The sequence below is a fragment of the Sardina pilchardus genome, chromosome 15, assembly GCF_963854185.1.
Source record: "Sardina pilchardus chromosome 15, fSarPil1.1, whole genome shotgun sequence".
NCBI lineage: Eukaryota > Metazoa > Chordata > Actinopteri > Clupeiformes > Clupeidae > Sardina > Sardina pilchardus.
In genome coordinates, this window is record NC_085008.1 from 25,451,706 (window position 1) to 25,463,793 (window position 12,088).

Here is a 12,088-nt window from a genome sequence, read left to right on the forward strand (position 1 = left end):
TATAAAATAGTTTGGACAAGGAATGTAGATTCTTAGCAGCTGGAGTTCTAACTCTCCAACTCTTCATTCTAACGAAGTGCACAGCTGACTTTACTCTTTCTTCTCTCTCTCATTATCACTCACTCACTAATTATTACTGCCAACGTTAATGTGTCTGCCTGACTGACTAAAAAAACTCTGTTCCCAGAGCTCTCTTGTTTCAGAAAATCACAAAGTAGTCGTGGGCTGGGGTGCGCGCTCAAACACGGGACGGCGGCGGCAGCAGCGGCGGCTGTCCGACGATAAACAATGTGAAGATTAATTTGCCTCCTATTCCGATGCGGATGAATCATTAGTGTCTCACTGTGAAGTGTTCAAAGCGGTCTCGAGATAGGAGCCTGCAATAACAGTGCGGCTCTCCTGTGGGCGCGAACCAGTTGATCCGTAAGCAGTTAGCCCGCGGTCTCATGAATACGTCTAACAAGTGTAAGTGGTGCACTTGAACAGTTTCAAGGACACTCTTGTTGAACTAAATGAAGTTAATTTGAATCTTCTCAATTCCCCCAGGGCCGACTCTGTTGCAGCCGATGCCCTCGCCGGCACAGGCTTTTTTTGGTGCTCTTAAAGAAGCAGATTTGCTAATTTGTCCTGGCAGTGTTTTACAAGGCAAGCCTGTCACACGGGTTATCCGCCAGCAGAAAAAAAAAAAAAAAAAAAAAAAAAGAGGAATTATTTTACAATAAGCTGTCTGAGTCACGGATTTAATTTGGGCTGCCAAACTATTAAGTCATGCCAAAAACCACAACTTTTGTTCGAGGCCCTTAAAAATAGTAGATGGCATGTTTTACTGCCAAGGAGTAGTTGACATGCGATTTCACTTGGTCTCGCAGGAGGTGTATGCACCATCACACTGGTGCATTAAGACTGTTAATCCTATGTGGGTCAGCCTGTCGACCTTCATGTCTTATTCCAGCCTGTAATGATCTTATCTAGCATCCACTTTCTGAACAGTCTGTTCCTCTGAAACAAATACACGTAAACACTGTGGACACTTAACAGACTCGAGTATCTGCCCCTGCAAAGCCTTTTGTGACTCTTTGACACTGGGCCATCGATCATCATTAAAGCTGTCGCAAGAGTCCTCACGCCCGCGAGAAGCCTGATACTGCATTAGCTGTGCTAGGCGCTGTGACAGATTGTGAAGCATGCGTTAATGCGACCTGATCTGATTATTCAGCCTTCAGCCTGTGCCTTTCTGACGCCGGTCACCACTTCTGTGCCCTATCCAATCCTTCTCCCCTTGCCCACTCTGTCTCTCTCTCCGTCTCTCTCTCTCTCGTTCTCTCTCTCTCTCTCTCCTCTCTCAATCTGTCTCTGTCTCCATCTCTCTCCGCCCCACCCCCCCCCCTCTTTTCCCCTCTCTCCTTCTCTCACTCTCTCCGTCTCTCCGTCGCTCACTCTCTCTCTCTCTCTCCGTCTGCACAGGTATCTGGTGCCAGTCACGTCTCAGTTCATAATCAAGTGGCCTTCCTCCAGCCTTGGCCGCGTCTCCTCGGCCATGCCTCGCTCCCGCAGCCTGTTCACCACCAGGATGGGCCAGTTCTGACCTCTCCCTGCCCCTGCCCCTGCCCCTGCCCCTGCCCCTACCCCGCCCTGCCCTGCATCCACCCACCCTCTACCCCTCCACCCCGCCCTCCATCCCTCCATCCTCTCGTCCTGTCCTGTCCTGTCCTGTCCAGGTCTCCAGCGCTGCCCGGCTGCCCAAGGTGGCTCTCTGTCTGGGCTCCCCTGTGCAGGCCAGGAGCCGCGCCACCGGAGCATATGGGAGAGATTTGCTTAGTCACCGGGGAGCTGTACCCGTCACTTTCAGACTATTGAGTCCCCCCTCGAGTGGCCATGCTCAGCACCAGCTGGATAGCGTCTCTCTCTCTCTTCTCTCCTCTCTTCCTCTCTTCCTTTTCTCTTCTCTTCTCTTCTCTTCTTTCTCTTTTCTTTCTCTGTCTCTCTCTCTCCTGTCCTCTCTCTGTCTTGCTTGTACAGTTTTAGGTCATGATACTGTAAAGGAGCAACATAATGTGAAAATAATGCATTAATTTATTTTGAGATTTAAGAAATGTTTAAAAAAAAAAATACAAAACATAATTCTGTGAATGCTTTAGTGATCTGTAGGTGGAGTGGTATGACTAAATACTTCCTTAGAGGGAAAGCTGTAGAAAGATACATTTTATTTTATTTCAGTGTGTGAAATAATTTTAAGGTGCTGTTTTTTGTTTGTTTGTTTGTTTTGTTTTGTTTGGTTTTTGTCTTATGTGACTTCATTATTTTCATGGTATTGTCATTTTAGATTGCACTACTTGCCAAGAGCATTTAAGAACTATACATCGACCTCTAATTTAATTAATTATATTATATTATATTTCTATTATTAGAGAGAGCAGGGACTAGTTTAGCGGGAGGTTTTCCTCATGTCATTTTGTCATGAAGGAAAAAAAAAAAAAAAAAAATAGAAGAGCAAAGCTGTCTTTGCCGTTTAAAGTAGTATGCTTTGCAGCCATTCTGTAAGGAGCCAAATGAACCTTGGAGGGAACTGCTTTGAATATGCACCCCCGCTGTCTTTGAAGAGACACTGCAGATGATTGCATCACTACAGCCTGCATGGCCAGACTTAACCCCTTTTACCCGGCGTCAGTGCAGAGAGAGGATCTGCTTACTTGAATTTTGTGTTTTCGTTTTTTTTTGTTTTTTTTCCTCCACTGCAGAGTGTCTGCTTACTTGAATTTTGTTTTGTTCACGAAAGCGTTTGCTATTTGTTTCTTTTTTGTTTGATTGTTTGTTTTATTTTGATAACACATTGTCACACCAATGTTTCTATTTTGTATTTATGTCTGATATTTTTGAATATGGGAATATCCCTTTATGGCGTTTCTGAAAGTATAAGCACGGCATTGAACTGAAGTATAGTATAACGGCTAGAATGTTTGCCATGAGGTCTCATTAGGCAGTGTTCACTCTTCCTCCACTCACTGGAAGCATCCGAGGAGACATCAGCATTACCGCGCCAATGAGACACGTCAGTCCTGTGTTCAGTTGGCCTGTAAGTAGTACGTTTTTTAAAAGTTAAGGCACTAGAGCCAAGAGCCCTCGTCACGTCAGGCCTGATAACTTACAGGAGGGCGATGCCTCACATTTATGCAGCTTGTTTCCCGGGGCAACCTTCTTCACAGCGTTGAGTCGATGGCTAGCGGCGTGCGGTAACAAGGCCGCCCGGACCAAGAGTGTCATTTAAGTGTGAAGGCCTTTTCACACCAGGTCTGCATTTTTGGACGAACTAACCCCACAAAATCACGCAGGTCGTTAAATGAATCCACACCAAGGCCAAATTTGGTTCAGTCCTTTGGTGTGCAAAGCCTAATAAGAACACTATGGATTTAATTACCTGCTTGATTTCGTACCCAGTATTTCGTCAGAAAATTCAGACTTTGTGTGAAAGGGCCTTAATAACGATGTTGGTGATGAAGACTGGATTGGTCCCTCCAGCATCTCATACTCTCCTTAGTGTCATTTCACCATGCCAAAAGTCTCATTTTGCCAGTTTTTCTCTTACTGAGTTTTTCGAAGTTTACATAGCAATAAAATGCTTAAGACACCCCCTGACTCCTTCTTGTGTATTTTATTGTTTTCAAACCAACTGTTTATTCTTTTTCTAGATCATTTTATATCCCAAACACATTTTATATCACATGGAGATGGAACATTGTCTTTATTCGTATGAGTGCGTCTGTTGGAATGGAGCCCATGACTTTGGCGATGTCGGTAGCACTTTGCTATGCATGCGTTGAACTGCAGGTGTTAAAACACACACGTGAGATTCAAGCTCTCCCCAGGCCCCACACACACACACACACACACACACACACACACACACACACACACACACACACACACACACACATCATTGCAGCGGCCCCATGTCCTCATTCCGTCGGGTCTTTGGTTGTGTGTGGTCGCTGCTTGGGCTCGGCCGCGTGTTATTTTTGGCACGGGCACAGGACCCGGTCTGCCGGGAGGAGAGAGCGACGGTCGTGTCGCTCCCCAGCCGTCCGACGTGCGAATGAAGCGGTGTCCTGTGGCGCTGTGACCCGACATGCAGGAGAGCGGATGGAGGTGTTCATTCCTTATTTACGCGCCCTGTGTGTGTGTGTGTGTGTGTGTGTGTGGCTTGCTCAGGCCAGTAACACACCCCTGCTGCTACTGCCACTACACACACTGTCCGGCACAGCTCAAGCAACACGCACACACACATGCACACACACAGAGTGGCCCCCCTCCTCTACTCATTTCCCCACACAGCCCTTATCTACTGCCACACCCCCTCAAACACACACAGGTGGTCTCACCTGACCCCCTCCCTCCCATACACACACTAACTCCATTAAACTCCCTTTCTCACCAGCCCAACTCTCGCCTTCTTACACACACACACACACACACACTCACACCTTTCTCTTCACTCCCGTTCACACACACCTTTCCTTGCCAAAATTCCCCTCGTACACACACTTTCTCTTTTTACTCCATCCTTTACACACATACACACACACACACACACACACACACACACACACACACGCACACACACACACACACACTTCTGCAGCCTCCATCTCTGCCCAGTTTCACCTGTGGAGGTGTAGAACACCACCTTGAGCTGCTCCCCACCTAAGTGAGAAAACAAGTAGACCCGCCATGACCCTTCATGGTCTTGGCTTACAACCACACCAAGAACCAGAACAGCAATCACACACACACACACACACACACCTCTACTCCAGGCTTCAGGAGGCTTGGACAGCGTGACCGTTCATCGCTGAGAGGAGATAACCACACGGGCAGCAGAGAATACGTGCCGCAGTGGCGTCCCTGCCCCCGTTTAAATAAACACAGACGTGTGTGTGTGTGTGTGTGCAATCTACAGGCCAGGCCTTGAGAGAGAGGAACAGTGTTTGGGAGCAGCGTGACATGGGCACTGTCCAGATGCGATAGCAGAGTGTGCACACACACACACACACACACACACAGACTCAGCCTGTTTTAGCCAAATACACACACAAGTCTGTGGTCTTGTCAAAATGTCAGCCTGCTTTTCTCCCCATACTTTAAGTCTTTATGCTTGTGTTGTGTGTATGGGGGCACTGTCATGTGGAGTATATTGTAACAGCCATTTTGAATATCCATTTTATGATGCACTGCACAAATTGTACATTGAAAATCAAGCCGCAATCCTGCGGTTGTGGCTGCCATTCAGTTGTGTGTTTAGTGTTTCAGAAGTGTGATGTTATCACGACACTGGTGTCTGTCCTCTGCAACTGTCAGCCACACTGCTGCTAACGGTAGTCCTTTCGCCCGCAGTGTCACCCGCTGCCAAACCGATAGCAGCATTAATCAACGCATTAACATCAGCCACCTGCCACGTGTGACTTACTGGCATACTCCAGTGGCCTGCTTAGCTGAACTCAGTCACCCCTCTGGGTCATAAGATATAGAAGACGTGTCATAGTAAACAAAACAACAACAATAAAAAGAAGCTGTCAGTTAAATTAAATGATTAGCTCCTCACAATGCTAGAGAATGCTCCATTGACTTGAATGGGATTTCCCAACCTTCATGTAATTACCGCTGAAACATATAGGCTAATTACCGCTGGGTTTTGTGCTTCTGTTAGCCTACAGTACTTCTTTCATATCACTCAGCAAGTAGTCCAGTTGTGGGTGCCTGATCTAGTCACTTCTTGCAATGGAACTTAATTCATTCAAAAGTGACAGTTGATCAGCTGTGTTCAAAAGAAGGTTCAGGGTGTGTTGCAAACTATTTGCTTCTCAGCGAAAGCCACGACGAAACTAACAAAAACATGTAAAAAGACATATAATGTGGAGGTTTTTTTTTTCATTTTGGTAAGTAGCCCTATGACAAACAGGATAATGTATGGATATAATAGAAGATGTATAATAGCAAGCAAAAACAAAACAAAAGCACAACAACAACAACAACAACAACAAAAATAAGCGGTCAGTTAAATGGAAATAATGAATAGCACACATATCATGTTGGGAAGAACACAATGAAGTCTCCAGCTGGGACAGCCTGTGTGGATAAGTTCCTCAGGAGGACTAGCTCCTATATTGTTGCTCAGGAGGAATTATTCGATGTCTCCCCCAGCTGGAGTCTTCTGTGCCTGTTGTCTCACACTGGTGTTTTGAACCCGCCGATATCTGGGAGACTGCTGCGAGAGCACAGACGCACGCTACAGCCGCTTCCGACCCGCAATTCACCATGCTCCCCGTCCTCTGGTTCACAGTCGCCACGATAAACCCACAGCCCCCGAGTAGAATAGAGTCCCTTACACACAGTGGCTTTCATCCACAGGCTGCCCTGGGAAATAGAGTTATGGGGAAAGTTACAATAATGTCATGCCATTTTAATAAAAGCCACTGTGTGTGTGTGTGTGTGTGTGAGAGAGAGAGAGAGAGTGTGTGAGTGAGTATGTGTGTGAGTGAGTGTGTGTGTATGTGTGTGTAGAGAGAGTCTGGAGGCCTCTCTCTCTCCTCTCGTCTCCACATTAACACTTCTTAGGGCCTAAGTGCTGAGTCTGGACAGACAGAGAGGGAGGAGTGGTGGAGTGGTGTCTGTCTCTACACACACACACACACACACACACACACACACACAGACACACACACACACACACACACACACACACACAGACAGAGAGGGAGGAGTGGTGGAGTGGTGTCTGTCTCTACACACACACACACACACACACACACACACACACACACACACACACACACACACACAGACAGACAGAGAGGGAGGAGTGGTGTCTGTCTCTACACACACACACACACACACACACACACACACACACACACACACACAGACAGAGAGGAAGGAGTGGTGGAGTGGTGTCTGTCTCGCTCACTTCATCTCACTCCACTGTTGAACAGCTTCTCGTTGTCCCTCCAGAGGCAGGGTGGAGGAGACGAGAGTGTGTCTGTATTGGGAGAGGTGGTGCTGCTGGTGCTGCTGGTGGTGCTGGTGGTGGTGGTGGTGGTGGTGGAGGAGTGTGTCTGTGTTGGGAGAGGTGGTGCTGCTGCTGGTGGTGGTGGTGGTGGTGGTGTTGCGTTTTTTCCCCCTGTCTCTACAGTACGTTGCAGTTAAGTGTTTTAAAAACAGAAAAAAAAACCCTGTGTGTGCCAGGCCAGCAGCTGCCTCGAGTGCAGATCCGGACAGGATACCGATTCCGGAGCTGGCCCAGTTCTCGCACACATCCGTTGTGTTTCAAAGCCGTCTGCGGTCTAACCCGTGAGAGCGGGCGGCGGTAGTTGAAAGCCGACACCCCTCAGAGAGCGGGGGACCGTCACCATCCTCCTCCTCCTCCTCCTCCTCCTCCTCCTCCTCCTCCTCCTCCTCCTCCTCCTCCTCCTCGGGCGAGGCAGCCCTGTGGGGATGAAGGCTCCCTGGTCGGGATTATCAATCCGTCCCCTCCAGCCTCGCTCACAGACACAAGACACGAGACAGGAGACCGGGCCGCTCGGCCCATTAGTCCACCGCTGCGCTCAGGGACCTTACGGCAGCTGCCAGCCTGCCGTGCTCTCTCTCTCTCTCCCTCCCTCTCTTTCTCTCTCTCTCTCTCTCTCTCTCTCTCTCTTTCTCTCTCTCTCTCTCTCTTTCTCTCTCTCTCTCACACACACACACACACATATTCATACACATATTCACAAACCTACTCACACATACACACACACACACACACACACACACACACACACACACACACACAGCAGCAGCAGCAGCACCCACACCACAACAGCACACCACATTAGTCCTTGCTGTCTCCTGCTCTGCTGTAATAATTATAAGCTACTGTATGCTATAATGATTAATAAAGCTATCTCATCCATCTATCTCGCTGGTGTCAGGTCCAGGGTGTCTGGGTGCCAGTGCCACATCAACCAGCCGTACCCTCAGTAGTTAGGAGAACCTGACTCCCCTCTACCCTCCCAGCCCTTCCTGTTCTTATAGTTTACCCCCATTTCATTGTGAGTGATGCTCTTTGAAATAGAAAGACTAAGTAGTGCATCTGAAGTTGAACTCTGTGTGAAAGTGAGTGTATTGTGTATTTGCTAGGTACAGCAGCCTGGCAAGCCAAGCTATGCAGAAATGTCTGGAGTCGGACCATTCACAGAGCTGAAGCCTGTGGGTGGGATGAACCGGTGTCTTTACTACTCTGCACGTAATAGGCCAGCACTTGTTACCAATCGTAGCGGGTCGGCAAAACGGCAAATACCTACCTTCTTTAAAACCAATGACTTGAGTGCTTCTTTCTGCTCAACCTTCAAAGAAAAGCCCAAGTCTAACTCTTCCAAAGCTGATTCAAACAGGCTGGCCTGGTGTCGAACGCAGGCTTGGCCTCAACGGTGCGACCCTAGACCATCCCGCTAGGCAAAAATATTTTTGGCCGCTAGGGTGCGTCTAGATTTCTAGGCTATAGGTACAGCACAGTATACCCAAACCTGTGACAGCACAAACAAAGCAATGGAAGAGAGCTATTTCCTCTACCCGAAGTTGATTTGAGGTTGGTGTCAAGGTTTGTGCTTGCAGTGGTGTTTCGTCTGGTCTGTACTGTAGGATCCAAAAACAGGTGAAGTCGGTGGGTGGAAAAGAAAGCTGCGTTCAGAGGCTGACAACAGTGTACAAGGCCTTAGATGGACAGAGACTGACACAGACACACACACACACCCACGCACGTTTCAGGCTTCGCCCATCTTCAGCGTTCACAGCTTGAGTCCTCGGTTTTCTACCCCAAGTTATTATTTGGAGGTGGGGGGACTCTGTGATTGACATGTCTTTACATCAGCCATTATGTTTTTTTTTCAAATCGATCCATTGTCAACCGCCACAGGCTAAAAAGTCTCAATTCTTTTTGCAACACGACTTTGATAATACTAAGTCACCATTTCATTTCTGTTGCTAGACACATTTGAGGACTGATTTCTGTATTGTGTCAGGACACAGCAGGAAGTAGGCTGAGAGCTGACCATTTCTGGCTATTTCTCAGAGAAACTCTTACATTAAGGAGGAGGCGTGTGTGGAAGTAAAGCCCAATGTGTCAGCTGGATTTCTTTCAAGCCCCCACAACCTATCCATCAAAATGTAGCTTTGAACCTGTTGTTTTTACTGTAACAGTGTGTGTTCATATCCTCCATTTATATACAGTATATAAAAAATGTACATAATATATATATATATATATATATATATTACTATTATTATTGTTATTATTATTATAATTTTACTGAGAGTCATTACAGTATATTAGGCATCAATAAAATGTCAGTAATTTCTTTATTCAGTTGAGCAAAAAATAAAAAGTGTGTGTGAGAGATGTGAAGAGTCTGAACAGCATATTTCATAATTAATTCCATCTAAATCACTTAGAGGTTTTGAAGTACAGCAATTGCATTGCCAATGGATATTAGGAAATGCATTTGTAAGATTCAACAAAACTGAGTGAATGTGTGTGAGTGTGAAAGAGAGAGAGAGAAAGAGAGAGAGGGAGTTTGTGTGAGAGTGTGTGTGTGCATGGGTGTGAGAAAGAGACCGAGTGTATGTGTGGATCTGATGATGAGCTCTCTGTGTGTGAGTGAGTGTGTGTGTGTGTGTGTGTGTGTGTTTGTCTGAGTGAGTGAGTGAGTGTGCGTGTGAGAGAGGGAGAAAGAGAGAAAGAGAAGTGTGTGAGTGTGGATCTGAAGATGAGTTTTGTTTACTGTATGTGTGTGTGTGCGTGTGTATGTGTGTGTGTGTGTGTGTGTGTATGTGTGTGTATGTGTGTGTGTGTGTGTGTGTGTGTATTGATCACAGGCTCACAGAGAGCCCCACTCCGGAGGGCTCGATTGCCTCCAACCGATTTGTTGTTGATCCCGGAGCCCAAGGACAGACATGGTGAACTCCCGAGTTCAATAATTAAAGAAGAAGCCAATACACTCGGCCAGGTTATGGGAATTCTTGCAGATTGGCAGGACTGTAATTTTGGCTTAGTTTATATCTTGCCCCTCAAACACCTCGAGACGTCTAGTTTAATATTCATCAACAGGACGAGAGAAGAATTGCCCAAGAAAGTGACCTAATAGCTCACTTTGTCAGGGCAACAAATTAGATCAATAGGGCTGTCTTCATCCTGTTTTCAAATCGGAAATACTTGGCTGATTCATTGGTGGCTAAATGATATTATATAAGCAAATAAAATTAGATTAAACTGTAAACTGAAATGGCTTCCATTCACTAACACAACATAGACAGTAAAACACCCAGCTTTGATAGCCTTATAGCTGTGCAGTTACTGTAAATATATATTGTAAAGGCCTCTGTCGTGAATGCTGTGAAGATGTTAGAGTAATGTCTTTCACTATAATGGGATTTTCATTTAAAAAAAAAAAACATCACGACAGATTTGAGTCGTTCTAAGGAAATTCTTAGCTACCGATTTTGCTGTTTGAGAAATAAGGACTTAATGAAGTTGGATGGAATGAATAATCCAACTGTTTGTTTGACATGACTACACAAGGGAGTATTAGACAGTTACTTGCTTGTTTAACAAACTCGCCTCACTGGTGCTGCTGCCATGTGACTATGCTTTTACACAAGTTTCGTTGGAATATTTGCCTAACCTGTATTTACTTTGTGCCAGTGCTTCCATTGAAGAGTGTTATCAGTCTCTGCCTGTTTGCGTACTTGAAGATTTGGATTATACAGTGTCACTGGACATGTATTTCCTCCTTAGATATGAGATAGCCTTTTCTTTCTTATCTGTGGAATGGAGCAAGACAGTTCATAGATTGCACTTCTCTAAGGTGAAATTGGCGAGATTCTTCCCCTCAGACCCTCTGTGTGAACAGTGTCAAGGTGCTCCAGCTAGCCTATTTCCACAGGGCAGCCGTGGCCTACTGGTTAGGGCTTCGGGCTTGTAACCTGAGGGTTGCCGGTTTGATCCCCGACCAGTCCACGGCTGAAGTGCCCTTGAGCAAGGCACCTAACCCCTCACTGCTCCCCGAGCACCGCTGGTTGGGTAGGTAGCTCACTGCTCTGGGTTGTGTGATTCACCTCACTGTGTGTTCACTGTGCTGTGTGTTCACTAATTCAGTTAAATTGGGTTAAATGCAGAGAACTGAATTGTCCTCACAGGATCAAAAAAGTATATATTCATTCATTTAATTCATATGTGCTTACAAACATTCTGGGATGCAGTATTTGCATCACTTAGGGAGGCTTTAGGCATTGATATTGAAATCCATCCAATCACACCCATATTTGGGAACAAGCTTGATGATTCCCGCTTCCTGTGGTCAGGAAGATCTCACACAGTTGTGACATCTGCAACCTTATTGGCTCGACGCCTTATTCTGCTGAACTGGAAGGCCCCAAAATGTCCATCCCATACCAGATGGCAAAATACTCTCTTAGAGGAAATGTGGGAGAATTCTATTCCACCTGGGGGTCTTTCATGGACTATTTTGATAAGGTGTCTGTCTGCGGTAGACTGGGAAGAGGAGTAAGGCTACCGTGAGGATAACTAAATGTCTTACCTATATTTAATTATTATTATTTTGGTTACTTTTTATTAATTTATTTGTATTTGTATTTATGCCTATGCTTTTTATGTATCTTTTTTCTATGTACTGTATGTACTGTAGGGTAGACCTTATTTTTTCTTCTTTTATTAGGGTTGGCAAGATGTAGGTTTATTTGACTTTAATTATAAACTTGTACAGTTCAGGTTATGAGGATGAGGGTGCATGGGGATTGGGGAAGGTGGGGGTGGGTAGAGGATACTTATATTTGTATTATGTTTATTGTGCTTTATATTTTTGTACATTGCTGTGCTGTTGCGCTATGTATAATTGTTTAAAGAAACTTGAAAAATAAAAATAATAATGATTAAAAAAACAATTCTTATCTGTTTCTAATGTGTGTGTGTACAGTTTTATAAATCACTCTGTGTAGCCTAATGTTTTGCAAGGGTGAAGCAGACATTGTGTGTAATGAGCAAATA

At 45.7% G+C, this 12,088-nt stretch overlaps 1 protein-coding gene across 1 annotated transcript in view; it reads left to right on the top strand.

The window, feature by feature from the left end:
- The window catches only part of ttll7 (tubulin tyrosine ligase-like family, member 7), a 66,675-nt gene extending 65,060 nt beyond the window's left edge, over positions 1 to 1,615 (top strand). The window contains exon 22 of the mRNA XM_062556126.1: positions 1,465 to 1,615. Coding sequence (XP_062412110.1) covers positions 1,465 to 1,585 — 121 coding nt within the window. The 3' untranslated portion in view covers positions 1,586 to 1,615. The remainder of the gene's footprint in view (positions 1 to 1,464) is intronic.
- Positions 1,616 to 12,088: the final 10,473 nt, after the last annotated feature.